The sequence below is a fragment of the Ascaphus truei genome, chromosome 4 (genome assembly GCF_040206685.1).
Source record: "Ascaphus truei isolate aAscTru1 chromosome 4, aAscTru1.hap1, whole genome shotgun sequence".
NCBI classification, from domain to species: Eukaryota; Metazoa; Chordata; class Amphibia; order Anura; family Ascaphidae; genus Ascaphus; species Ascaphus truei.
This window is the reverse complement of record NC_134486.1, coordinates 124,624,785-124,652,520: the sequence shown is the minus strand read 5'-3', so window position 1 is coordinate 124,652,520 and position 27,736 is coordinate 124,624,785. Positions and strand designations below refer to the sequence as shown.

At 45.6% G+C, this 27,736-nt stretch overlaps 1 protein-coding gene across 2 annotated transcripts; it reads left to right on the top strand.

Moving 5' to 3' along the window:
* On the top strand, positions 1-27,010 carry LOC142493076 (sulfotransferase 6B1-like). 2 transcript variants are annotated; one of them, XM_075596545.1, is made up of 8 exons: positions 163-290; positions 3,543-3,700; positions 6,060-6,169; positions 7,227-7,316; positions 9,710-9,836; positions 19,072-19,166; positions 23,224-23,380; positions 26,838-27,010. In XM_075596545.1, exons 1-8 carry the CDS (start codon positions 286-288, stop codon positions 26,963-26,965), a joined length of 870 nt encoding a protein of 289 aa, XP_075452660.1. In that variant the 5' UTR covers positions 163-285; the 3' UTR covers positions 26,966-27,010. The 2 variants fall into 2 exon arrangements, with proteins under 2 accessions (XP_075452659.1, XP_075452660.1); XM_075596544.1 differs by lacking the exon at positions 3,543-3,700 and having other exon boundaries at positions 1-290.
* Positions 27,011-27,736: the final 726 nt, after the last annotated feature.

Below are 27,736 nucleotides of genomic sequence, written 5' to 3'. Positions count from 1 at the left end.
CAGTTTCTCATAAAAGAGGAACGTGTATTCAGATTACAGACACAGACCAAACTAACCTCAAAAGCTTTTTCAGCCAGAGTAGAATAAAATGACAAACAGGGTGAAATTCCTGCAAGAGGTAGAGAAAGTGTTTTCAGCAGCTGATGGGATGTCGCCAGACAAGCTGCTTTTTACATACAATGGAGTGTTATACCCCAGCATTTTATGCAGTGCAGAGACCTTTGAGGCGTTGGGATCCTGTTTTGAGTCAAGAGAGAATGATGTGATGCTGGTGGCTTATCCTAAATGTGGTAAGTGATTTGAATGCTATATGCACGGTTTCTAAATATATTGTTTGATATTTAAGTAACAGTGTTTCCCCCAACCTTTGGGAGATTCTGCCATAACACAGTGTATGGTGCATGCTACCTGTTGGCTCAAAGGATGCTGAGTGGTCCACCGGTGGTAGTGGGAACTTCTGGACAGGCTTCTGGGGTACATTACCGATGGTTATTTCTGGGTACACAGTGCTTCCATCTGCTGCAGGCTCCAGATGTATGGAGGCCATCTCTTATAGAAGAAACAGCTTGTTTTTTTTGGGAATGGTTAAATAGATCAATGGGAGCAGGGCCACCAACGGGGGGCGCAGCTGGGTAAAGTGTCCAGGGCCCGGTGGCTGCAGGGGGCCTCGTGGCCAGACAGAACAGTTGGGCCTGACCACTCGTTGCCGCCGGGCCCTGGCTCTCCCGAGCTGCGAGCCTCCCTCACTGACTTCCAACGCTCGGCCCTCTGTCGTCACTCAGCCCTCAGGATTCCCTCTCATGCCGGCAACTGCTTTGTCCAGATGCCGGGCCCCCTCAGCCACTGCACCCAGGCAGAGGTCTGAGACCAGCCCCAAGGTAAAAGTTTATAAGTATTTGTTTTTTTTTTTAAATGTATTTGTTTTTTTATAAGAATTTGTTTTTTGAATATGAATTTTTGGGGGGTTATGTATTTGGGATTTTTTATATGTATTTATATATGTATTTATATATGTATTGGGGGAGGTTTATATGTATTTGTTTTTGGATATGTATTTTTTATATGTATTTCTTTTTATATACATTTTTTTTAATATATGTATTTGTTTTGTTTCCATGTGTTATGTATTGGGGGGGGGGTTATATCTATTTGGGGGGGCTAATATGTATTTTTTTTATATCTCTTTGGGGGTTTATATGTATTGGGGCTGTTTATATATATTTTTTATGTATTTGTTTTTTTTATACTTTTTTTTATATGTATTGGGGGAGGTTTATATGTATTTGTTTTTTAATTTATATTTGTTTTTTTCTATGTATTGGAAGGGTTATATGTATTGGGGGTAACATGTATTTTTTTATATGTATTTGGGGGGGGTTAAGATGTATTTTTTTTAATATACATTTGTTTTTTTTATATACTGTATGTATTTTTTTGTAATATGTATTGGGGGGTGTTTAATATATATTTTGGTGGGTGGAGGGGTGTCACGGTAGCTTATGACAAGATATAATGAACACCAAATATCTGGGTTGAACTGAACGAGGCTTAGATATAATAAAATATAATTTATTCCTTAAATAAGGTGAACACAGCAATATAGTACAATTAACAGACAAGAAGATAACACTTACTTAGGGTTGGGGGATGGAGAAGTATCCGCTAGCAATTCTCCAGCAGTCCAGTGACATTCAAGATGGTATCAGAAGCACAACTCCAGCACAACTAAAAACTGTAGGGTTGACACAGTTTATATACCTGTGCAACCCTATTCTTAACATTGAACACAGACTATTGTGAACAATTATCTGTATCCACTCTCTAATGTGGAGACACAGACTAACAGACTAACCCATGCCCTCAGGTAACAGAGTTTGTTGATTGATTAATACTTAATCCCTAGACATTGGGTAACAATCAAGGCAGTTAACTTTTGATTGCCGTGCTTAGGCTACTCAGCCGTCTGCCCTTCATGACCTATTAGCCTAGCAAATGGCGTCTGCATTTTCAGAACAGATCCAAAATAAAATACATATACACTTTAATATCTACACATATTAATAAGTTCCATTCTGGTGTGCTTAGTGGGTCGACCTTTGCCAGTTTTTTAATGCCTACAGTGACTCCACCTATTGGCCAAATATGAACTCTCTGCGACCTCCAGAACTGGAGATACAGAAATGCACTTTAAAACATTAAAATACATGCTTCTAATGAAACATGGGAACAGGGGAACATACATTTTCAAGGTACAACAAGGTGCAAACCTCATCCCTGGACCGCAGTCCAGTTAACCTATTGTCTCTCTGATGAGGTCAGGGGATGGCCATATGGGGTGCAACCCCTTTATTACCGGGCCACCCCCTTTCTCCCTCTACAAGGAGTTGTATATATTTGGGAGGTGGGATTTTTTTTGTATGAATTTGGGGGTAGTATTTTTTGGTATATATTTTGTGAGGGAGGAGGGAATGAGTGTGAGGAGGGAATTGCGTGGGATAATTGACAGAGGGAGTGGGAGAATTGGAAGAGAGAGAAAGTGAGTGAGGAAAAGAGGGAGTAAGAGTGAGACACAGGAGAGAAATTCATGTTAGGCGGGGGGCAGGGATTGAGTGAGAGTGGGGTAATTGATGAAGGGTGGGAGAGGGAGAGGTGAGACAGAGGGGAGAGAAATATATAGGAAGAGGGAGGGATATAGAGCGGGCTCACGAGGTGTGAAATGGTGGTGCTTGCGAGGTGTGAAATGGGGGGGCTCGCAACTCTGCCGATGGGGGAGGGGGACCCCGGTCAAAACTCTAGTCCTCGGCCCTGAGAAATCTGTCTGCAGCTCTGAATGGTAGGTCACATACACCATGTGTGCATGTGTGCATGTGTGTATGTATGTGTGTGTGTGTGTAGCCAGGTACCCTTCCGGTCGCCCCGCACTCCAGTTTCCCCCCTCCTTACCCTCAGTATGTTGATGCAGGGCAAAGGAGTCGCCGGTGGTTCTCGCCCCAGGGCGCCGCCATGTTAGGCGTGCACGCGCACGAGCACAGAGTCACGCATGCGCAGAAGCGGTGAGGGCTGGAAGAGCAGTGGAAGGTTGAGCATGAGTGGAGCAAGGTCGCGGCGGCAATTAGAGACACGTATGTGCAGTGTCCTATGCGCACGCGGTCCCAATGTTAATTGTACAGGAGAGAGACTACAACTCCCATGAGGCTCAGTGAGGAAGCTGCCTGGTGACACACGATAGCCAATGGGATGGCTGGAATGCTTCTGAGGAAGGAAAGACTATTGCCTGCTGCGACAGGAAGTGAGGAGTCATGACCTGGACACGAAAGGTAAAGGTAGTGTCCACGGAGCAGTGCTCCAGGGACTAGGCCAGAGGTGAACCCCCAGGGCCCAGTTAGTCCCCTGAGACACTGTAGAGAATAACTGTAAAAGATAGGGAAAGGCCTTAAGGCAGGGACTCCTTCACTATACTCATAGATAGAGAGAGAGATGCTGCAGGACATTGCATGAATGCCAGTGCAGCGTGAGAGCTGAAAGAGTATCTGACTCCATAGCAGAGACTGTTGCAAAGGATCATCCGGCTGGGGATCCCTCCCCTGGGGAGTCAGACGGTGTACTCATCCCTGCAAGGAGCAGCGCGTCGCGCTGTGGGATCACAGTGCGGAGTTGCTGATTCCAAAGGATTATCCTGATCAGGACTATGATCATGGAGGTAGTATATTAAGTGCACCAACGGGCCCCAACACAGGGAAGCGCTATCCCTCACACTCACTTTATTGTTTTTGGACACTCGGAGGGTTAAGTGCCCAGGCACATTGCTATTCAAAGGACAAAGGGGATGCAATGATTGACATGTGTGATGTTGTAATGCTTTTCATGCAGTGGGATGCAATGATGTTTACAGTATGTAAGGAGAGTTATACCAAGGTTATTATGATGCTGCTTAGTAAATACTGTTTTATCCAAGTGTGTGTATTTACTGTATGATTGTTCTGGTGAGGGCACACTCCCACCACATTGGGATCCCTCATCAGTGGAGGTGCTGCACCGTGTGTAAGTAAACCCCAGGCTCCCAGTGGCGGAGGCTCAGCCCTCTTGTTAGCCTCACAGGTTACCGCAGCACACGTAGTTATAGTACTCCAGGGGCACACCTGCTACATGTGTATGTGTGTATGTATATATTTATATTTTAAGTTATGGTGGGCAGCTGGGGTTCCTTGGGTGGTCCCCGCGGGCTTGCGATACCATTCGTGTTCTAAAAAAAAAAATTAAAGATGGCCTACATTTCAATAGATACACTCCCCTCCCCACCAAACACATACAGTACAGTAATGTGCAAAATAACTATTATCCAGGGGGTTAATTAATAAAGGGGTTAACACACACTCAGTCGCTACCCATCCGGGAGGCCTAACCATCCACCCTGGACCCACTCTGTACCCATTGATTGGCATAGTAGTACAACATACCCATATAATAGGGGCATGATATGCTACAATAGCAGTCAATAGTCACCCTAATAAAAAAAGCATGAATTTCCAAAATACACAATAATAAAACATATACAACAAGCACCTAAACACACAAAAGCACAAATTACAAGCACTAGCCAACCAAATCAATTACCTAAATGAAACCACTAGCCAATCAATTAAATAAATCACACCACTTTCCAAAAAATAAATGTAATACATAAAAGCAGTAACCAACACAACAATTAATTAATACAGCCACTAGGCAACACATCAATTAAAACCAATAGCCGACAAAATACATCATTAAATAAAAAACGCTAAACAATCTGAAAAAAACAAGCCATCAAAGTTCAAAACAATTTAATCTAAACAATAAACAGAAATAGAGAATATAACAGTCAACAGAAGAAATGCAAGAATGCATTGGCTACCACTGTATTCATCTGTACCCTAAACAGGCACAGATTAATACATTACCCGTTAATGGGTGTATCTATTGAAATGTAGGCCATCTTTAGGTACCGCAGGCCAGCGGGGACCTACCCAGGACCCCCAGACGCCCATGGGGACTACCTGAGGACCCTCGGACACCCACTGGCACCACCCGGGAACTACTGGACACCCGTGGGTACCATCCAGGGACTCCCGCCGGCCTATGTGATCATTCGTGTGTTAAAATAAATAAATAATTGTTTTATGTGAAGGCACAGGGGGTGGGTTGTGCATTAGTGCTTACTACATATTTTAATATAAATTGTATTAATAGTGTAGATGAGGAAGGGGTCTCCAGAGTACAACCGCGTTGATTTCAGGTCCGGGACCCCCTGCTTCCCGAGATACAGGCCCCGTTATGGGGTGCAGGTATCTGCTATGCATGTAAATGTCCCACGTCATGTGACTGGGACATTTCAATGCATAGGAGATACCGGCACCCCATAACAAGGCCTGTATCTCGGGAAGCAGGGTGTCCCCAGACCTGAAATCAATGCGGTTCTGCCCCGGAGACCCCCTGCTCATCTACACTAGTAATAACATTTAAATGTAAAAACTTGAATTTCAGGCGAGATTTGCGCAGGGAGAGGCGGCTTTCTCTCTGCAGCAGAATCAACTCGCCGGGTGATCCCTTTTCAGATAGGCGATCACCACATCGCCGGCTACTCGCCATTTTTGAAAATGTTGCCATCACTGGTATTCGGGGCTTTCTGCAAACCGTGATAGCAACGCTGTCAAAAATGTAAACATCTATGGTGATTTTTTTCCCCCGCCGCTTAGTTCATAGGCCCCGTAGTCTCCACCAAAGCCTGAATGAAGAAATCTCTACTGTATAGGCGACCATGTTGTCGAACTCTATGAATGCTTAGAGGCAACTGTGCAGACCCAGCAATTACAGTACATGCAAATGATTTCAGGTACGGGTCGGTTTATACTTTACACCTCACAGCATTGTGGATTGACTTCTGATGCCTCTTATCGGAGCTCTGTGAATTCCGGTGTAAGTGCTGTATTGATATACACTGACAAACTCCACATTGATATGATCATAAATAAAAATAAAAACACTTTCTAAGGAAATGTTTCTGTCCTACTTTTCCTTAGGATCTAATTGGACTCTGCAGCTATTACACGACATGGTACATACCATTCACGATAAAGAACCACCACCAATGATTCCAGTACTAGAATTCGGAGCTCCTGACAAATATGAGGTTTCTATAAAATAAAAATATATTATGTATTCAGACAACCAATTTTGTGCCAGTGTCTTAATTGTTCATATCCAGGATTCCCATTTATATTAGGAACACTTATAACTCTTCATGTATTCACCTACAAATTTCCATGATGACAAACACTCAATTTATTAAATCAGAAAACTTACACAATATGTGACTTCAACAATTAGGTTGTTTCACTTAAAATTCAAATTTAGTGTGAGCATACTGTGTTGGTACATTTTAATATTATATACATGTTTACTTTAATAATACCAATATTATCAATTTCCAGGCACCTTAATAGAATTCCATGATAACATCAGGAAAGTCCATGAAATGTTCTGAATCCTGAATTTATTATATGTATTCTTGTTAGATCTTTATTACTCAACCTTATTAATAAAACATTTATCTCAGCCTGGAAAATATATTAAAACTTGCTACTAACACTACAAAAGTGAAAACACTTATTGGATTAACAATATCATGAATAAATGAATACTGCTTTCAAGACTACAGTACAAAAGTATCTTCTATAATCTTAATTTCTATGTTACAAATAGATTTTACAGCGGTGCGCAAACTGGGCGGCGGGAGAATTTGCAGGGGGGCGTGAGCTGTTACAGAGGCCCCACTCTCTTCCCCCTGGCATTTAATTTATTGCCGGGGGAGGCGTGTGCCTCTGTAACCTCACTTACCTACCGGCAGCCGGGTCATTTGACGGCACGCGTCACCATGGCAACGCGCGTAAAATGACACCGTGGGGTCACGTCACCGGCAACGTCATTTGAAGCCGTGCCTTCAGGGGAGGGGGGAGCGCCAACACTGCGGCTCCCAGGAAGGGGCCCGCAGCTGAAAAAGTTTGCGCAGCGCTTTAATAGAACACCACAAGTGAGACAACAATCTAGCACTTTGTGATTTCATATGCAATCCATCTTCGTACTTCTGACCTTGTCTCCGCCCTTCCAGCTCTCTGTTTTCATCTGTCACAAAATGTATATTTACAAAATTAAAGACACAATGTTAGATCTCCACTCTTGTTTTTCAGAAACTGAAACAAGAATCTTCACCAAGAGTCTTAACAACTCATTTATTTTACGATGACATCCCCAAGACTGTTTTTGATAAGAAAGTGAAGGTACTGTAAACATTGAATTTTGCTTTTCATTTTTGGTGGTGCCAGGTATGTGTGTTTCCTGTTTATTGTCTACAAATATTAATACACCTGTGTGTGTGCTTTTAACCTAAAGTGACTTGACTGCACTCTAAATCCCACATATCAAAGCATTGCTGCTAATTCTTTAGTTACTCTATGTATAGAAACAAGGCAAACTAGAATATATAGTAGCATTACTTACAAAATTAATGGAACGCAGCTAATTTACAGATGAAGCCCACTACCAACAGTTAAAAATAATACACTTAAAGTTGTTACATGGTCCTCCACAGTTAACATATACATTAGGAGAAGGTACTGTACAGTATCCCTGTCCTGAAGAGCATACAATCTGTCTCTCACTTTGCTCTGTCTGTATCTCTCTCTCTCTCTCTCTCTCTCTGCTTTCTCTTTGCTCTCTCTCTCTCTGCTCTCTGTCTTTGCTCTGCTTTCTCCCTTTACTCTGCTTTCTCTCTTTGCTCTGTCTCTCTTCTTGCTCAGTCTCGCTCTCTCTTTGTTCTCTCTCTGCTCGCTCTCTTTGCTCTCTCTTTCTTTGCTCTCTTTCTCTCCCTCTGTTCTCTCTCCCTCTGCGCTCTCTCTCCTTGCTTTTTGTCTCTCTCTTTGCTCTGTCTCTCTCTTGGCTCTCTGTCTCTCTCTTTGCTCTCTGTCTCTCTCTTTGCGCACTCTCTCTTTCTCTTTGCTCTCTCTCTCATTGCTCTCTGTCTTTGCTTTGCTCACTTTCTTTCCTCTCTCTGCTTTCTCTGTTTGCTCTGTCTTTCACTTTGCTCTGCCTCTCTCATTGCTTGCTCTCTCTCTGCTTTCTCTCTGCTCTCTCTCTCTCTCTCTCTGCTCTCTATATATGCTCTCTCTCTCTCTGATCTCTCTCTATTTGCTCTGTCTCTTCACTTTGCTCTCTCTCACATTACTCTGTCTGTATCTGTATCTCTCTCTCTCTGCTCTCCATTTGCTCTCTCTTTCTTTGCTCTCTTTCTCTCCCTCTGTTCTCTCTCCCTCTGCGCTCTCTCTCTGTTCTATCTTTGCTCTTTGTCTCTCTCTTTGCTCTCTGTCTCTCTCTTTGCTCTCTGTCTCTCTCTTTGCTCTCTGTCTCTCTCTTTGCTCTCTGTCTCTCTCTTTGCTCTCTCTCTTTGTCACTCTCTCATTTCTCTCTCTGTTTGCTCTCTCTCTCTCTCTTTTCTCTTTGCTCACTCTCTCTCTCTCTCTTTGCTCTCTCTCTCTCTCTCTCTCTCTCTCTCTTTGCTCTCTGTCTTTGTTCTCCCTCTCTCTGCTCTCTACCTCATGTCTTTCTGTTCCCTCTTATGTATTTTTCTCTTGTACTTCATTTTCTCTGTGTCTCTTCCTTCCTGTATCCTTTGCATTTCTGTTTTTAAACCTGTGATTTAACCCTTTCCCAGCCTCTCTCTCAGGCTGCAGCTCCAGCCCCATGCTGCTCTACATGAGGCCCCGCCCCCTGACCTAGGCCCCACCCACAAATGGAGGCTCTGCAGAGGAAGGAATTACCCCTCAGACCTTCGTACTGCATCTCAGGGCCCCGCCCCCTAACCCAGGCCCCACCCACCTGCAGAGGAAGGCATTTCCCTCTGTGCTTCCTTCCTGCATGTTAGGCCCCGCAATGTGCCGCCGACAGGAGGGGCGGGGGTTAGATCAGGCCCCACAAGAGTGCCCGAGCTATAGCTACGCCCCTGGTGTGGAACCACTTTACAGTGCTCGAATGCCCACTTCAAGAAGGAATCTGTATATTTTTTAAATCTACACTTATTTCATCTGTGAAGAACATTCATGTGGGTCCCTAAACGGTTTAGCAGCCTTAGGCTGCGTCCATAGACACAGCAGCCGTGCGGAGGCGCGCGGAGGCTGAGGGTAAGTGGGTGCTTTCCCTGGCCTTAGTACGCGCGCCATCCAGGGGGGTGTCTATGGGCGGGCAAGTGACGTCACGGAACTGGTTCACCCTCATTGGGCGAACCGCTCACGTGACCGCCCTATCGCGCGAGAAATCAGTTTTGACTGATTTCTCGCGCATCGCATGCCCCTGCCGCTTTCGCACGCACGCCGTATAGACGCGATCACTGCCTTTAGGCAGTCTGATCGCTCAGCGTGTGGACGCGTACGCGCAGTCTTTATCTATGGACGCAGTCTTAACAGAATTAGCAATAATTACATTTATTCAAGTCCATATTTACTAATAGGGGCTATTCTACAAGACACCTTCCACCGCTGGCAGACACCTTATGGCTTATGCAAGCTAATGAGCTGCAAGATGTCTTCTGGTACAAGAATGTGTTTTATGGCTAAGCACTGCTTAGTCAATATGGGTGTAATGTGCGTAAATATTTATCTTGTTTTGTGTCCTCTAACAGCTGCTGGTGGTTTTTCGGAATCCAAAAGACACCGCAGTGTCACTTTTCCATTTTTATACAAACAATCCAATGCTTCCCACATACAGTTCCTGGGATACATTTTTCCAAGACTTCATGACTGGAAAAGGTATTGTGATAGTACTGTATCTTGTACCTGTGTTTGTGAAACATTTGAAACCATTAGTAGAAGGGATCATTTTTTACAGTATTCTTTCACTGATTAAATTGCCGATGTTAGATATTTTTTTCAGTGACATTGTTAGTAAGAATTTTATAGCAATTAGATCTTAACAATATAAGAAAACAAAAAACACAAAACACACACAGCACACCGGGGATTAGTTACCAAACATAACAAACCCAGAATTTGAAATGAGCCTCTAATAATGATATTAAAAAAGTACTTTATTAAGAACAGTCTAATAGACCACACATAAACACATGTGACTTCCCAAATGACAAAGAATAAACAAAATTGTAATATACTGCTGCCCTATAATAGGAGCAAGCACTTACACAATTACCACATAAGTAATTAATTACCCTAAGGTAACAACACTGACCCTTGACACAATACTGAGCTGCACAGGATATACAGACGCTGGGCCAGAAAAACGGATATGGGGGAGGCAGGCACTCATCAGTGCAGCGTGATCTGAGCCACGAGCTGAGCAAAAGCGTCCGGACAGCCCCAGCCGTGGAGATGACACACACAGCTCTCTTCTGAATATGATCTTTTCCTTGCCCTGTGTTGGAGCATTGGTTTGGTTGGTGGGTTGTCCAAATCCCAACTTGGTCTCCTGTGTCTCTTGTTGTCTACCTTTCACTTCTGGAGTAAGTCACCAGAACCCTTCTCTGTTATATTCGGGAGGCGAGTTGAAGCCCTGACTCTGCAGTGAGCAGAATCATTTGTGTTTTTTGTCGTTTGGGGTCTCCTTTTGGAGCCCCCTGCTTAGGAGCATTTTCGGGGGAGAAGCTCCACGCACATAGCAGCAACGGGTGATTGCCAGTCCCACAAGACACTTCTAGGACAGCGCGAGCGTGGATAGCAGACTGTTCGTGTAATATAAGAAAACAATGTTACAGATCTGATGTGTAGTTTCCATATCATTATTTGATCAATATTTCTTCTCTTTTTTTAGTTCTATTTTTTTAGTGGTAATAATAGTTGAAATGGTTATATAATCTATGTTAATTAGATACTGCTAACTATTTTTTCTATCTTTCAAAAAGTTGGATGATATAATTGTAACCCTTTTTGTGAACCGGCCGACCCACCCAATCTCACATTGGCCCCTCGTGGTCTAACCGGTCCCTTTCCCTGCAACACACCTGCTCCTAAAGGGTTACTGGTACTGCCTAACACCTGTGGCTCCAGGAGATCTGAGCCTCCGCTAGCTGGGAGCCTGGGGAAACCCTTACCATTACCTGGTGCAGCGCCTCCACTTACCCAGGATCCCCCGTTAGGAAAGATAGCCCTGAGTAAGAAATACCATAACACACGTAGATAAAACAATACTAACACTTTACTTGAGAACACATATCACATACCATAACACATTATATAACATAACATAACCCGCTATCCGCATCACCTCAGCCCAATGTCTGGTGTTCCCACCCAGTGTCCTGTGATCACCCCACACCCAATGTCTCGTACTCCTACGAAAGGTCGTGGGTGACTGCGCAGTCACTATGTGAATAGGCCTGTGGGTGCACTTAATAATGAAGTAACTTCCGAGCACTCCGATGCTCGGGACCGCAACACACTTCTCAAAGGGTCAGACGTCCGTCTGATCCTTTCCAGGTACTCTGCCGGTGGACCCCAACGAGGGTCCCACCGCTCCACGGGAACTGCAACCGATCACGGCAACACCAACCGCATGGGAACAGCAACCGCCGCTATCAGCTTTCTGCCTAACTACTTTTAGAGTGACAGCAACCCTAACCTAGGGCCTGTCCCTGAGGAACCGCAACCTGGGATGGCTTGGGGAAAACTCCTAGGGCCTGTGGACAATAACCTGCCCCCCTTCCCCTAGCTACCCAGTCTCAACTGTAACTGCTAGTCCTAACAGCCTAACGCACCTGCAGCCAACACTCAGCTCACACTGTCAGCCTGCAGGGATTCACACACACTTCACACACACTGCACGCACTGCGCCCAGCACATGCAGCGACACACACACAGACAGCTGCAATCACACACAGCCACCTGGATCCCGCAGCAAATCCACTGCTTGCACACTGTGCCTCTTTGACAGTGCCCACAGCCCTCTCCGCTGTGGCACTGCCAAACCTGCACCTTTCACACCCAAGGGTCACCTCCCTAGCTAAGGCGTCCCTCTTCAGTTACCCCCTGCCCTTCCCGGGAATTGGGGCCTGCCTGGGAATCTAGGGAGAACCCTTACCTGATGCAGGAGCCACGAGCTCCCTACACCCTTCCTACTCCTTCCTACTCCTCGTGCAGACTGACGCAGCAAAGCCCGGGAAATGTATCTATCCTCCCGGGCTGAGCTTCCTCCAGCCCTATTGGCCACACTCAGGCACCTGATGCCTATCTCCCTAAGCCTTCTGGGAATTGTAGTTCCCAGGGGGCTGTCTATGCATTGGGGCCGCGTGCGCGCTTCCCCTGCGCATGCGCGAACCCCTAATGGCCGCCACAACCTTACTGTCCTCTTCCCTACTCTCGCGCGATCTCTCCCTAGCCCTGGAGTCCTATAGCGCGCTGGCCGCCTCCTGCGCATGCGCGAACCTACGCGCAATGGCGGCGCACTCTCTTCTAGCCGCCGAGCCGGTGGCAACGCGATCGCGGCCCTAGCGACGGCCCGATCGCGTCCCCGGCAACCACAAGCGCGATCTGCTCCCTGCTCTGGCCCCCACCCTCGCGAAGTGCCGGCGGGTCCGTCGCAGCCTCCGGCGGCACCCGCTACCTCACGGCACTCGCGGAGAGGGGCCAGGGATTCAAATTTCACCTCGGGGCTACATAATATTTAGAATTCCAATCATGTTATCGATGCACTGTTAAGAATGAAGATCTGCGTAGTCTCAGCCAACACATATCATATAACTGTAAACAGTGACCCCTATTTTAAGTTGAACATCAAAGATTAACATGTGCAGAAAATTACCAAACAATACTAATATTTACACATAATAAAATAACTAGCAAGCCATTCTGGTGTTTAAAGGGTTAACTTGCCTGATCTAGGGTAGTGTAGGTGTATATGTATATGTCTTTATTTATAAAGCGCCATTAATGTACAACGCGCTTCACGGTAGTAATATACGTGACAATCCTATACAGTAAATAACAAATAACAGATCATGGGAATAAGTGCTTCAGACATACTGTAAAAGTAACATTGTGGAAGAGGAGTCCCTGCTCCGAAAGCTTACAATCTAATTGGTAGTGAGACTGTACAGAGACAGTAGGAAAGCATTCTGGTAAGTGCGTCTGCAGGGGCCAAGCTTTATGTTTCGGTGCGCACACTGGGGGGCATACCCCCCAGGGGGGCTCAAGATTGTTTAAGGGGGGCGCAGGCAGCAGGCGGCGATTTTGCCAGGAACAGAGAAAAGCACTCGGTAGCTACAATTTCTCTTTCGGCTCTTAGGTGGCGCTGTGCTACACAGCTCCTGCAGTTCTTCCTTGTTGCATGCAGAGTGATGAAAGCAACAGATTGTGACATGGGGAGGGCGGGGGTGAGTGTGTGAGTGGGACATGGGGTGAGGGGGTGAGTGTGTGACATGGGGGGGTGAAAGTAAGTGTGACATGGGGAGGGGGTGAGTGTGGGGGTGAGAGTGTGCCATGGGGAGGGGGGTGAGTGTGGAGGGGTGAGAGTGTGACATGGGAAGGGGGGGTGAGTGTGACAGTGGGAGGGGGTGCAGTGTGACATGGGGAGGGGGGTGAGAGTGTGGGGGGGTGAGAGTGTGAGAGTGTTACATGGGGAGGGGGAGTGAGAGTGTACTATGGGGGTGTGAGAGTGAGTGTGACATGGGGAGGGGGGGTGAGTGTGGAGGGGTGAGGGTGTGCCATGGGGAGGGGGGGTGAGTGTGGAAGGGTGAGAGTGTGACATGGGGAGGGGGGGTGAGAGTGTGACATTGTGACATGGGGATGGGGGGTGAGTGTGAATGTTACATGGGGAGGGGGGGAGAGTGTGACATGGGGAAGGGGGGTGAGTGTGGGGAGGGGAGAGTGTGACAGTGTGACATGGGGAGGGGGCGTAACAGTGTGACATGGGGAAGGAGGGTGAAACAGACATGGGGATGAGAGAGACACTGGCGGGAGGGAGAGAGAGACACTGGCTGGTGGGAGAGAGACACTGGCTGGTGGGAGAGAGAGACTGGCGGGAGGGAGAGAGAGAGAGACTGGCGGGAGGGAGAGAGAGACTGGCGGGAGGGAGAGACACAATGGCTGGAGGGAGAGTGAGAGAGACACTAGGGGGAGGGAGAGAGTGAGAGAGACACTGGAGGAGGGAGAAAGTGAGAGACACTGAGGGGAGACAGGGACACTAGTGGGAGGAAGAGACACACAATGGCTGGAGGGAGAGTAAGAGAGACACTGGGGGATGGAGAGAGTGAGAGAGACACTGAAGGAGGGAGGGAGACACTGGGGGGAGTGAGAGAGACACTAGGGGGAGGGAGAAAGAGAGAGACACACACTGGGGGGAGGGAAAGAGAGAGTGGGGGAGGGAGAGACACTGATGAGAGGGATAGAGAGACAGTGGAGGGGGAGTGAGAAATACTGGGAGAGGGAGAGACTGGGAGAGGAGTGTGAGACTGTGGAAGAGGGGAGAGAGGTCCTGATGTGGCGGGGAGAGAGATAATAATACAACATAAATGGGACGCTATTAGACAAATATCATAATATTTATTTTTAAGTGATGTAATTTGTTATACAGGTGCGCCGACGAGTATTCTAAAACTTGCCCTAAATTTGCCTTGGAAAATCTGGGGCTATCACCAACAAGATCCAGGTACATGCTGGGTACATGCTGCAACATTTCAGTGACATTTCTGCAGAGACTAATGGACCATCGGATTAACACAGCAGGGGTCCCTGGCAGTCCCATTCAGTTTGAATGGGACTGCCAGGGACCCCCGCTGTTAATCCGATGGGCCATTTGTCTGTCTGCAGAAATGTAACTGAAATGTTGCAGCATGTACCCAGCATGTACCTGGATCTTGTTGGTGATTGCCCCAGATTTGTTTTAGAATACTCGTCGGCACTTCAGTAAATACGTTTTTTATTTTTTTTTATTTTAATGCCTTGGGGAAGCGCGCGGGACCTCTGCAACCGCCTGCGCCCCCCCAGAAAAAACTCCTGCCCCCCCAGTTTGCACACCACTGCACTAGATTGTGAAGATCACGAACAATTGGAGGATATAGATATAACCAAACATTCTTCTGCTAAGGAACTAGATACTTTGGTCACTATTTACTAAGTGGAGTTATTTCACATGTCACTTTCTGGCACTGGAAGAGAACTTCTGGTACGTTCACTTAAATAGGCTATAAAGTGTTTTCTGGGGCTACACGGGGTCTTATGGAATAACAGCGATTAGTAAATATATGCCTCACCAAGAGATGCATGATTTATAAGTACAGTAGCTTGTTTGCCAAGCTTCTTACATCTGATGCAGATTGTGATGCACAGAGGTTTATACCACCTCAGACCTGGCAGATTATTTGGAACAAATAAAAGGTGGTAATGGAGCGAGATAGGTGCAAAACTTGATAGATATTATAATTTGTGTAGCAAGTAACTTCACCTAATGATGCAAAATTCTATACTGATTCATTGGGGGCTTGCACAAAGCATTGATACGTGTTTTTAAGTGAGATAAATGCCTTTATGGCGCAACCTTTTTTTTTATTAATGGCTGTGTTTTGGTGTAAAAAAAGCCTTTTAAGCACGATACTGCAGTGTTATCACTGCTTTGTGAATCGCACTGCACGCAATATTGCACCATAAAGGCATTTATCTCACTTAAAACACATCACTGCTTGGTGCATAACCCCCACTGTCTTTTGTTTGAGTGCGATAACTAGTTTTTTCTCAATCATACTGTAAGTTGCTGCTTCTTCTTTAAGCTTTTGTTATCTTAAATAGTCTTCTTGGCCATATTGCAGTTATTTTCTTACATCTTCAGTTATACAGTACGTCTTGGGATTGCTTCATTTCTTGTTATTTCCAGAGTTATTGCTTAGTTTTATTTGATATTGTCTTATCCTGTTTTTTTGTTAGTGATTTATCCAGTTTCTTTCTTCACTTTCAACTACAATCTTTATGTTTGTGTAATTTATAATTGTTTGACAAAGTATCTCTATGCAAGCTGAAGCGATTTTGCATCTCGAGTTAAAGTTCTCTGCTGTCATTTTTTAGATTCTTGATGTTGGTTGTGTTTGTCTTTTTTTAATCAGTTTTCGTCTTCCCACATATCATTTGCAGCTAACCAATCAGTGGTCAAAACGGTTAAGGACGGTTTCCTCTAAGCCAATATATTGTTAATTTCATTCTTGATTCCATTGGGTCTATTCCATGTCCATTTTCTATTTGGATTCTTCTTGAATAATGAATTCAAGAAATAGGAGTTTTCACAGTCTGCAAATTCTACCAATCTATCTTTTCATTTATTGCTTTTGCTGTAACCATACATTGACGCAGTGAGATAAGGATGAGGGACAATTCCAAAACAATGGAGCAATGTCATAATAAATGAGACAAAGAAGAACTTAAAAACTATAGACTAATCCATGTACTCCCAATTGCTTATAGGCCTGGGACATAGTAAGCGCTTAGGTGCTGCTGCTCGCTCTCGCTTGCTGCCGCTCGCTCTACCAGGAGCTTTTTGCTGTCCTGACAGAGGAGACAGCAAGCGCGCTTGGGAGGCGGGTATCACTGTGTGTGTGTGTCACTTGGTAGCTGTCAGTGTATGTGTGTCACTTTGAAGTGGTCTGTGTGTTTGTGTGTCACTGGGGAACCTGTGTGTGTGTGTTTGTGTGTGTGTGTGTGTGTATATTATATAATATTTTAAAAATGAAAAAAAAGACATGTTGTGAGAATAAATTATTTATTAACATTGTGCAACTTTGATAAATATATTTACGCACGCGCGCGCGCGCACGCACACACGTGCATGCACACGCGCGCGCACATGCATACACACACATGCATACACACACACACACACACACACACAAAGGCACACACACACACACATGCATACACATACACACACACACATGCATACACATACACACATGCATACACATACACACACACACATGCATACACACACACACACATGCATACACACACATACATACACAATGTACACACACATGCACACACATATACATACACACACACACACATGCATATACACATACACACACACACACACACAAAGGCACACACACACACACACACACACACAAAGGCGCATACACACACACACATACACACACACACATGCACATGCATACACACACATACACACACACACGCACATGCACACACACATGCACACACACACACACATGCACACACACACACACAATGCACACACACACATGCACACACAGGAGACATGGATCGGGGCAGAAGGGAGACATGGATCGGGGCAGAAGGGGGACATGGATCGGGGCAGAAGGGGGACAGGGATCGGGGCACAAGGGGGGCAGGGATCGGGGCAGGAGGGGGACGGATCGGGGCAGAAGGGGGACATGGATCGGGGCAGAAGGGGGACATGGATCGGGGCAGAAGGGAGACATGGATCGGGGCAGAAGGGGGACAGGGATCAGGGCAGAAGGGGGACAGGGATCGGGGCAGAAGGGGGACAGGGATCGGGGCAGAAGGGGGACAGGTATCGGGCAGAAGGGGGACAGACCGTCAGGGGGCGGGCCTGGGGCGGGCGCATCACTGGCCGGGGGTGGGCCAGTGACGTCACGGAGCTGGTTCGCCCTCATTGGGCGAACCGCTCACGTGACCGGCCTGTCTCGCCGGCAAGCGGGGAATTTTAAATTCACCTAAGACCTGCGCTTCCGCAAGCGTGCGGAAGCGCAGGTGAGCCCCTACTAAAGCCGCTCTAATTGCGGCTGTAGGGGCTCAGTGCTGAGCGGGAGCGCGCCTCAGCGCGCTTCCGCCAGCAAGCAACTAACATGGCCAAGGCCTAAGACTGGTTTGACAACAACTCACTAATCAGCTGCAACAGACCCTGGACTTTGCCCAGAACAAGGAGGATTTCACAGTGTATATGACACATTGGACCACATACAAGTTTTTCATGAAGGGATCAACTCTTAGATAACACAAAGATACAAGCAAAATATGGAACAGGGGTGTATGAAAGGGGGACACTATGTCAGAAAAAACAGTGGGGAAAAAGAATCAAAATCAACAGTGAATATTTGAGTCCCGTTACGATTTGCAGATGACCTTTTTTGTCACAAATACAGAAGACCTCCAGCAACAAATCAGAGAACTCACTGAAGCAAAGAAGAAGCTGGACCTCCATTTGAATCTCAGTAATACCAAAGTCATGTCACCAAATGTGTCAACTCTACAAAGATCAAAATAAATAGAACAGAATTAGTTGAAAACGATGTCTACCTTGGTCAGCAAGTATCAACGCATGGGAGCCTTTCAAATGAAAAATCAATAGAAGAATAAATATTGGATGAAAAACATTTGGAAGAAACAAGACAATCGAATAAAAGGAACTTTCCACTATACCATTAAGATTAAAGTGTTTGATCAGTATATTTTCCCTGTGCTCACATATGGATGGGAAACCTGGAAACACAATGCAAAGATAATTCAGAAGCTTCAGACAACTCAATGATGGGTATTTCCAGAAAAGCCAAGAAAAAAAATGAATGGGTTCGTAAGCAAACCAAAGTCTGTGACATCACTATGGTGAAGAAATTAAAATGTCAGTTGACCGCACATATTGCAAGAAAAAAATAACAGTATTGGACAAAGATGGTACTCAAATACATTCTACGGAATATCAAAAGGCCAAGACGACATCCAAGTATAAAATGGCAGGATGAAATTAGGAAATTTGTTAGAGCAATGTGGACAAGAGCTCGTGCAACTGGAATACATGGAAGGTCATTGAGAACCTTAATCTAGTGGATCAACAAGGGCTGAAGATGATGATTAATTATTAGTGTATACATTGGCAATTCCAGATTATATTGCCACTATCCCATGTTCTAATAATGCCATATTTTAACAAATCTAAATTTAGTGAGTCTAGCACTTAAAGTTTGCACCCACATAAAATTATTCTATCAAGATTTATGGTAACAAAGATCATTTTATATTGAAACTAATGTCTCCATTTTCATAATTTCAGTTTGCTGGGGATCATATTTTGATCATGCCGTTGCATGGAACAAACACATTGATGATGAAGGTGTTATGATAATAACCTTTGAAGAGATGAAAAAAGTGAGTCCAATGTTCAGTGAGAAATCATATTTTTGTTCATGTGCACTGCAGGTTTATATGATCAAATGGAAAATGGCACATAATGTATAATAACATAAGGTGAAAGCACGTGTATTCATTACACTAGTGTTGTCTTACAAACAGTGAACTAGTTTTGTAAAATGTTATATTACTGTAGTAGTGGGTAATAACTCCATACGGTTTAGAAACATAGAATACTGTGGAATCTCTGACCCCATTTGATTCTTGGCTTTCATTCATATTTAGGATAGCCTTATGTCTCTCCCAACATTTTTGTGTTTCCTTACTCTACTACCCTCTACCACCTCTGTTGGTAGGTTATTCCATGAATCCACCATCCTTTCCATGAAATAAGTAGACATTAATTTCCCCTGATCCTGCCACCCTCCAACTTCACAGCATCACCTCTTCAAATACATAAAGGTTTTCAGTCATATCCGCCCTCTCCCTGGTCTCTTCCAAGCTGTATATATGGAGGTCATTTTAATTTAGTCTTTCTGATATATTATTATGGTCGTTATGTCATACTACAAAAATCATAACATATAAATCGGTATGAGGAAAATATACCCTTTCAATAAAGCCTTTATTTGTAATCACCCCCAACATATTTTATTTTCTGTTGTGTCTGTATCTCTCGACAGAACTCGCGGCACATTACTGAATTACATTTCTGTTAATAAATAAAATTTGCCCCTGTTAGTACAGCATTGCAGATTTTTATGAAAATTGTATTAAAACTAACTTAAAATGATTGCTTCATGTTAAAAGACTGCTTTGGTTTCAGAATTGAGTCATTTAGAACATTATTAAAAGGTTGGGCATATAAGCAGGAATTAAAGATGCTATGATAATTGAACTCCAATATCCATCTGTGTTAACTGCCATTCATGTCAATTTTATACTCACAATAAAAAAGGGACTGTTTAAAAATGGCCTCCCATCCAATGTAAATATATAATAGAATCTTGGATAAAACAGTGTACACTCTGACTGCTCCAGTGCGCCTGCACTAAACGTTGTTATAGCCTATAAGGCTTCTACTGTCCTCCGGCTACTCGGCTATATTCTCCCTTGTCTGTCTCTCCAATATGTGTCTTGAAAGGCTGCACGAAGGGCGATCAGGTGCTGATGTTTCTAGAACTCCTCCACCTTGTCTTTTCCTTCGTGCCTGCCTGCTAGCTGGGAGGAGCGCTGTGGGGATAACGCCAGGGGGGGGGGGCACTCGGTCATTCAGACACCTGCAGGGATGCCTCCTTACTTAACTCTACACGTTTCCAAACTTGGTGTTTCTTCCTCAGAATACCTCCTGAGGAAGAAAAACAGTTTCGAAACACATTTAAAAAAGAATAATTTAGAGAAATTAAGGCTGAGAGCACACACAGCGGTACTCGACCTGCGCGCTTTTGTGCACGCACGTCCGTCACAAACCCTTGGCAGCCAATGGTAGTGTTCATTGTTTAAACTACCTTTGGCTGCGAAGCACGGCGTCATCGCCGCTGCTCTAGCTGGAGTCATTCAAAAGTGTGATTCCAGGCTGCAGCAGCGCAACGTCAGTTTCAGCAGCCAATCAATGCATTGGCTGCTGAAAGAGAACAGACTCGGCAGCTCCCTGCACACACATACACACACATACACACACACACACACACACACACATGCACACAATTACGCTCTCAATTTCCTACTCCCCCCGCATTACATTATTTTTTTATCCGCCGCCCGCCCGCTCCCCCGCCCGCTCCCCCGCATTACATTATTTATTTATCCGCCACCTCCCACTCCCCCGCATTACGTTATTTATTTATCCCCCGCCCATACCGCCGCCTGCTCCACCCGCCCACGGATCATTCTGTCTGCTGGGGATGTTTATTTATTTATTTTATTTATAAAATATTTTACAAGGAAGTAATACATTGAGAGTTACCTCTCGTTTTCAAGTATGTCCTGGGCACAGAGTTAAGACAAATAATACATGGTTACAAATACAGTTACATAATGAGCAGGGTATACATTATATACAAGACATTGCATGCACAGTAAGAGATAATATATATTATAGGTGTATGAAACAGTTACAGACCAGATTAAAATGTGAGACAGCCTTAGATTTGAAAGAACTTAGACTGGTGGTAGATTTAAGAGTCTCCGGAAGGTTGTTCCAGTTTTGGGGTGCACGGTAAGAGAAGGAGGAGCGGCCGGATACTTTGTTGAGCCTTGGGACCATGAACAGTCTTTTGGAGTCTGATCTCAGGTGATAGGTGCTGCATTTGGTAGGGGTGAGGAGCTTGTTCAGGTAGCTGGGTAGCTTGCCCATAAAGAATTTGAAGGCAAGACAGGAAAGGTGAACTTTGCGCCTAGACTCGAGTGATGACCAATCTAGTTCTTTGAGCATTTCGCAGTGATGTGTGTTATAGTTGCATTGGAGAACAAAATGACAAATTGAGTTGTAGAGGGTGTCAAGTTTTCTAAGGTGGGTTTGAGGTGCCGAGCCATATACTATGTCTCCATAGTCAATAATTGGCATTAGCATCTGCTGTGCGATACGTTTTCTGACCAGGAGACTTAGGGAGGATTTGTTCCTGTAGAGTACCCTTAGTTTGGCATAGGTCTTGGTTGTCAGGGTATTAATGTGCATCCCGAATGTTAAGTGGGAGTCAAACCATATGCCCAGGTATTTAAAACTAGTAACAGGAGTTAGGGTGGTGTTAGTGTTGGTTGTAATCTGGAGCTCAGTCGCTGGAAGCTTTAAAAATTTAGTCTTGGTCCCAAATACCATTGTTACAGTCTTGTCAGTGTTTAAAAACAGTTTGTTTTGGGAAAGCCAGTTTTCGAGTCTGAAAAAGTCAGACTGAAGTATGTGTTGAAGGTCAGAGAGGCTATGGCTGTGTGCATATAGGATTGTGTCATCTGCATACATGTGTATTGAGGCTTCCTGACAAGCTGTGGGAAGATCATTGATGAACACTGAGAAGAGTAGGGGCCCCAGAACAGAGCCATGCGGGATGCCACAGGTGATAGCCAGGGGGTTAGAGTTAGCGCCAGAGATGGACACACGTTGGGATCTACCTGATAGGTAGGACTGAAACCAGTTTAAAGCATGCTTCCCTATTCCAGAGCTCTGGAGTTTGTGAGCAAGATAGCATGATCAACAGTATCAAAAGCCTTTGCAAAATGTAGGAATACTGCACCAGTGAGTTGACCCCGTTCCATTCCACACAGGATTTCATTGCAAACTTTTAGCAGGGCAGTTACAGTAGAGTGTTTGGGGCGAAAGCTAGATTGGAATTGGCTAGGAAAATTTGTCTTGTTATAGTAATCGCTTAATTGGGAGTGGACACATTTTTCCATGACTTTGGATAGGATTGGGAGACGGGATATAAATGGTGTGGCCCACCCACACCATTTATATCCCTCTCACTCCACACACACCTTGTGTAGAGCACTGTTTATACTGTGGGCTCTCCATTCATTTTTATTCACACTGACACACATACACACTCTTTCTTCACTTGCTTTCAGTTACCCTTTGACACCTCTAGCCATAAAACACATCCACACCGGGGGAAGGAGAAGCACAGATAACATTCCAAGAGACACTGTTTTTAAGTTATCCTTGCTTCATTCATTGTAACATCGCTGGAAGAAGAGATCAGTGTATCTCGAAAGCTCGCACAAATAAAAGCATTTCGTTAGCCACAGAACGGTATCATCTATTTATTTTTTGATTATATATATATATATATATATATATATATATATATATATATATATATATATATATATATATATATATATATATATATATATATTATATGTGTGTGTCTGTGTTAGATTTTTTTTGTACAGGTCTGATGTGAAGAGCTTTAGAGAAGACATTGAACAAGTAAAAGAAGTTTGGCAATGTAAAATTAATTGGATTCCTTTTAATCCATTCAGTAACATTACGTGTGTATGGTGCCACTCTGATATAAATTAAAGTACTGTTGTCTGATTTTAGTGTGAATCCAACCATTATCTCTCTGTGTGTATACAGGACTTGGATGCAGCAATAAAGAAGTTATCTGAATTCTTTGGTTTCTCTCTGACTGCGGAGCAGGTTCAGCTCATTGCCAACAAAGGCACCTTCAAGTCCATGAAAGAGAAATCCATGCAGACTCATGGGGAATTTGGACAAGTTCTCTTTAGGAAAGGTAATGTAAATAAAAATATCACTTGTGGTGGTGCAGTTGCATGTCTCAGACAGGTCTGCAACCCTGTCTTTCCCCGTTATCGCAGCAAACAGTGCTTCCACTGCACCCAGGGATTCTGAGTAATGACATGCAGATGAGCATAGTGTGTCACTTTACTTCTCATTCATTTTAACATGGACCCCTATAAGCAGTGTTCGACAAATCACCCAACCAAAAAATCTACTCGCCACCTAGTCCGACAGGGAGAGGGTGAGGGCGACAGGGAGAGGGTGACACAGGGAGAGGGCGACAGGGAAAGGGTGAGGGCGACAGGGAAAGGGTGAGGGTGACAGGGAGAGGGTGACACAGGGAGAGGGCGAAAGGGAAAGGGTGAGGGCGACAGGGAAAGGGTGAGGGTGACAGGGAGAGGGTGACACATGGAGAGGGCGACAGGGAAAGGGTGAGGGCGAAAGGGAAAGGGTGAGGGCGACAGGGAGAGGGTGACACAGGGAGAGGGCGACAGGGAAAGGGTGATGGCGAAACTGTGAGGGCGACACAGGCAGAGGGCGACACAGGCAGAGGGCGACACAGGCAGAGGGCGACACAGGCAGAGGGCGACACAGGCAGAGGGCGACACAGGGAGAGGGCGACACAGGGAGAGGGCGACACAGGGAGAGGGCGACACAGGGAGAGGGCGACACAGGGAGAGGGCGACACAGGGAGAGGGCGACACAGGGAGAGGGCGACACAGGGAGAGGGCGACACAGGGAGAGGGCGACACAGGGAGAGGGCGACACAGGGAGAGGGCGACACCGGGAGAGGGCGACACCGGGAGAGGGCGACACTGGGAGAGGGTGACACACACTCACAGACACACACAAACACTCACAGACACACACAAACACTCACAGACACACACTCACAAACACAAACACTCACAGACACACACAGACACACACAGACACACACAGACACACACAAACACTCACAGACACACACACTCACTCAAACACTCACAGACACATACACTCACAGACACATACACTATCAGACACATACACTCAGACACATACACTCACAGACACATACACATACACTCACAGACACTCACAGACACATACACTCACAGACACATACACTCACACATACACTCACAGACACATACACTCACAGACACATACACTCACAGACACATACACTCACAGACACATACACTCATAGACACATACACTCACAGACACATACACTCAGACTCAAACACACACAAACACTCACTGACTCAAACACACACAAACACTCACAGACACACAAACTCTCACTCACACAAACACTCACTCACACAAACACTCACTCACACAAACACTCACTCACACATACACTCACATACACTCACAGACACATACACTCACAGACACATACACTCACAGACACATACACTCAGACACATACACTCACAGACACATACACTCACAGACACATACACTCACAGACACATACAGACACACAGACACACACACACTCACACAAACACTCAGACACAAACACTCACACACAGATACACACACACTCACAGACACTCACAGACACATACACTCACACACAGATACACACACACTCACAGACACTCACAGACACAAACACACAAACACACACCCACACTCACAGACACACACTCACACCCACCCACACTCACAGACACCCACACTCAGACACCCACACTCACAGACACACATATACACACACTCACACCCACCCACACTCACAGAAACCCACACTCACAGACACCCACACTCACAGACACCCTCACAGACACTCACCCACACTCACAGACACCCACACCCACACACCCACACTCACAGACACTCAGACACACACCCACTGGGTGGGTGACTGGGTTGGTATTCATTGGAAGGGAGGGGGCCTACCTGTTCCTCCAGTGCCTGCTTGTCCTCCACATGCTGCTCCACATGCCAGGGGATCGGGCAGGAGTTGCGGGAGGATGGGGGGGCCAGCGGGAGGATCGGGGGGTCAGCGGGAGGATTGGGGGGTCAGCGGGAGGATCGGGGGGTCAGCGCGAGGATCGGGGGACCAGCGGGAGGATGGGGGGGCCAGCGGGAGGATCGGGGGTCAGCGCGAGGATGGGGGGGCCAGCGGGAGGATCGGGGACCAGCGGGGGGACAGCCGGACAGGCGCACGGCCACCAACCTCCCCGATGGGAAACGTAGCAAGCCGCGCGTGCGCCCAGGCTGCAGCCAGGAGGGGGGTCAGGCAGCCATGCTGGGAACAGCCGCACGGGCCACACCAACCTCCCCGATGGGAAACGTGGCCGGGAACATTGCCAACCCCCCCCCCTCCAGCGCGTGCGCATGCGCACCCCCTCCCTCTACCTCCCGCCAGTCTGCTTCCCTTCTTCCCCGCTCCTATTACCCTGCCCGCGCGGGTGCGAAAGGAGCGTGGGACGGAGGGGAAGCGCCTACCTTGTCTTCCAGCCCTGGGCAGCAGCAGCCACGCGGACCCCCCCCAGCCTACATCTGGGGACCCCCCCTCCCAGCCTACATCCTGGGACCCCCCCCTCCCAGCCTACATCCGGGGACCCCCCCTCCCAGCCTACATCCGGGGACCCCCCCTCCCAGCCTACATCCGGGGACCTGAGGGGACCCAGAGCTGCCAGCCGGTCCTCTTCCTCCAATCAGGGAGGGAGATTACTTATTTATTTATTTTTAAAAAATTGGCGTGAACGGGGGAAATTTAAAAAAAACCACGTGTGCTGCTTGGGCCAATATTTACTCGCCTGGGGGTTAAATCCACACGCCCCGGGCGTGTAAATGTATAGGATTGTCGAACACTGCCTATAAGCATATGCCTACGTCATTACACAGGGTTAAAGAAGTGCATAGCCCGTTAACCTACCAACAGACAGCTATTTTGACCATTTAGGTTTCATCAGTGTGAGATTGGATGCTTGCTATGCAACGTGGATCTGGTACGTGGTTATAACCAGGTATTAAAAAAGTTATGGTGAAAACTAAACTGATTTATGAAAAGATAAGAATATTTGTTAACTTGACATCAAAATACGTATACTAATGAAAACTGAAGTCATTTTAAGACCACAGATTTCCTACACGAGAAATGTAGACTATGTAAATCACAGAGGAGAGGTCATAGACAAAAACATATCATTAGGAAGGAAAACCTGACCAAAATGTTACTATTGACATATATAAAAGTAATTATGAAAGACTTCAATTTTAATCAGAATTTCACCAAATTCCATGAATTATATGGATTTGGATTTGTATAAGAAAATCCCCATTATGTAATATTTCGTGAATTTGGACAATTTGCGAGAGTCCCAAGTTTATGACAGCCTCAAAAGTTATTAAATGTTTCACCCAGCTGTAGTTATCAATCTTTTATCAAAGCTTAAACAATATATTTTATTACATTATATTTCATATTGTTTTTTTTCTTAAAGGTGATGTTGGAGACTGGAAAAATAATTTCACAGAAGCTCAGAACCAAGAAATGGATGCAAAATTCGAAGAGTGTTTAGCAGGAACAAAACTAGGAGAAATTATGAATTATAATGTACATTGCAAATAATAAATGTTGATAGAAGCTTAAAAAATAAATCGTTCAATATATTGATATCGGAGTTGCTTTTTCTTACAGTTTGAAAACAATTTGAGATGAAAAATCTGAAATGTTGGTTTTCCTTTTGAGTTATACCAGTGCCAACCTTTTACCTACAAGAACTGATTGCCTCTCTGCCTCTCTGCCTCTCTGCCTCTCTGCCTCTCTGCCTCTCTGCCTCTCTGCCTCTCTGCCTCTCTGCCTCTCTGCCTCTCTGCCTCTCTGCCATATTAGTCAGCTACTAATGTAGCTGTAATGTAACACAATACTGTAGTGATATATTAGCCATGGTTGGACGCATACACACTTCACAGGCTGACATGTATCAGGGATGGCTTACGGCTGTGAGTGAGTTCAAAGCCCATACGGCACCCAAATCAAGTCATGGTGCACATAATTATAGTGGCATAGAAATAAGCAGTGGTTTTCAACCTTTTTTAAGTTAGGGAACCCAAGAATTCGATTGTGAAATTCTGGGGAACCCCAACCCTTGCCACCCGTCTCTCGCTACCCCTCCCCTCACTCCCTGTCTCTCATTTCTCTTCCCCTTATGCGCCCACTCCCCCACACTTTTGCCCTTATGCTCACTCTCCCCTCTCTCTCCCACTGTCTCACACTCCCCCTCTCACTTAGACACACACTCCCCCCCCCACACACACACTCTCCCCATACATACACACACACACACACTCTCTCGCTCCCCCCATACACACACACACACACACAAACGCTCTCTCCCAG

Bases quoted from the DNA above. Each gene is read 5' to 3' on its own strand.
- LOC142493076 (XM_075596544.1), top strand. From the start codon at position 89: ATGACAAACAGGGTGAAATTCCTGCAAGAGGTAGAGAAAGTGTTTTCA. The intron at 19,167-23,223 runs GTGAGTCCAATG...GTGTGTATACAG, and splicing joins CCTTTGAAGAGATGAAAAAA to GACTTGGATGCAGCAATAAA. The intron at 23,381-26,837 runs GTAATGTAAATA...TTTTTCTTAAAG, and splicing joins ACAAGTTCTCTTTAGGAAAG to GTGATGTTGGAGACTGGAAA.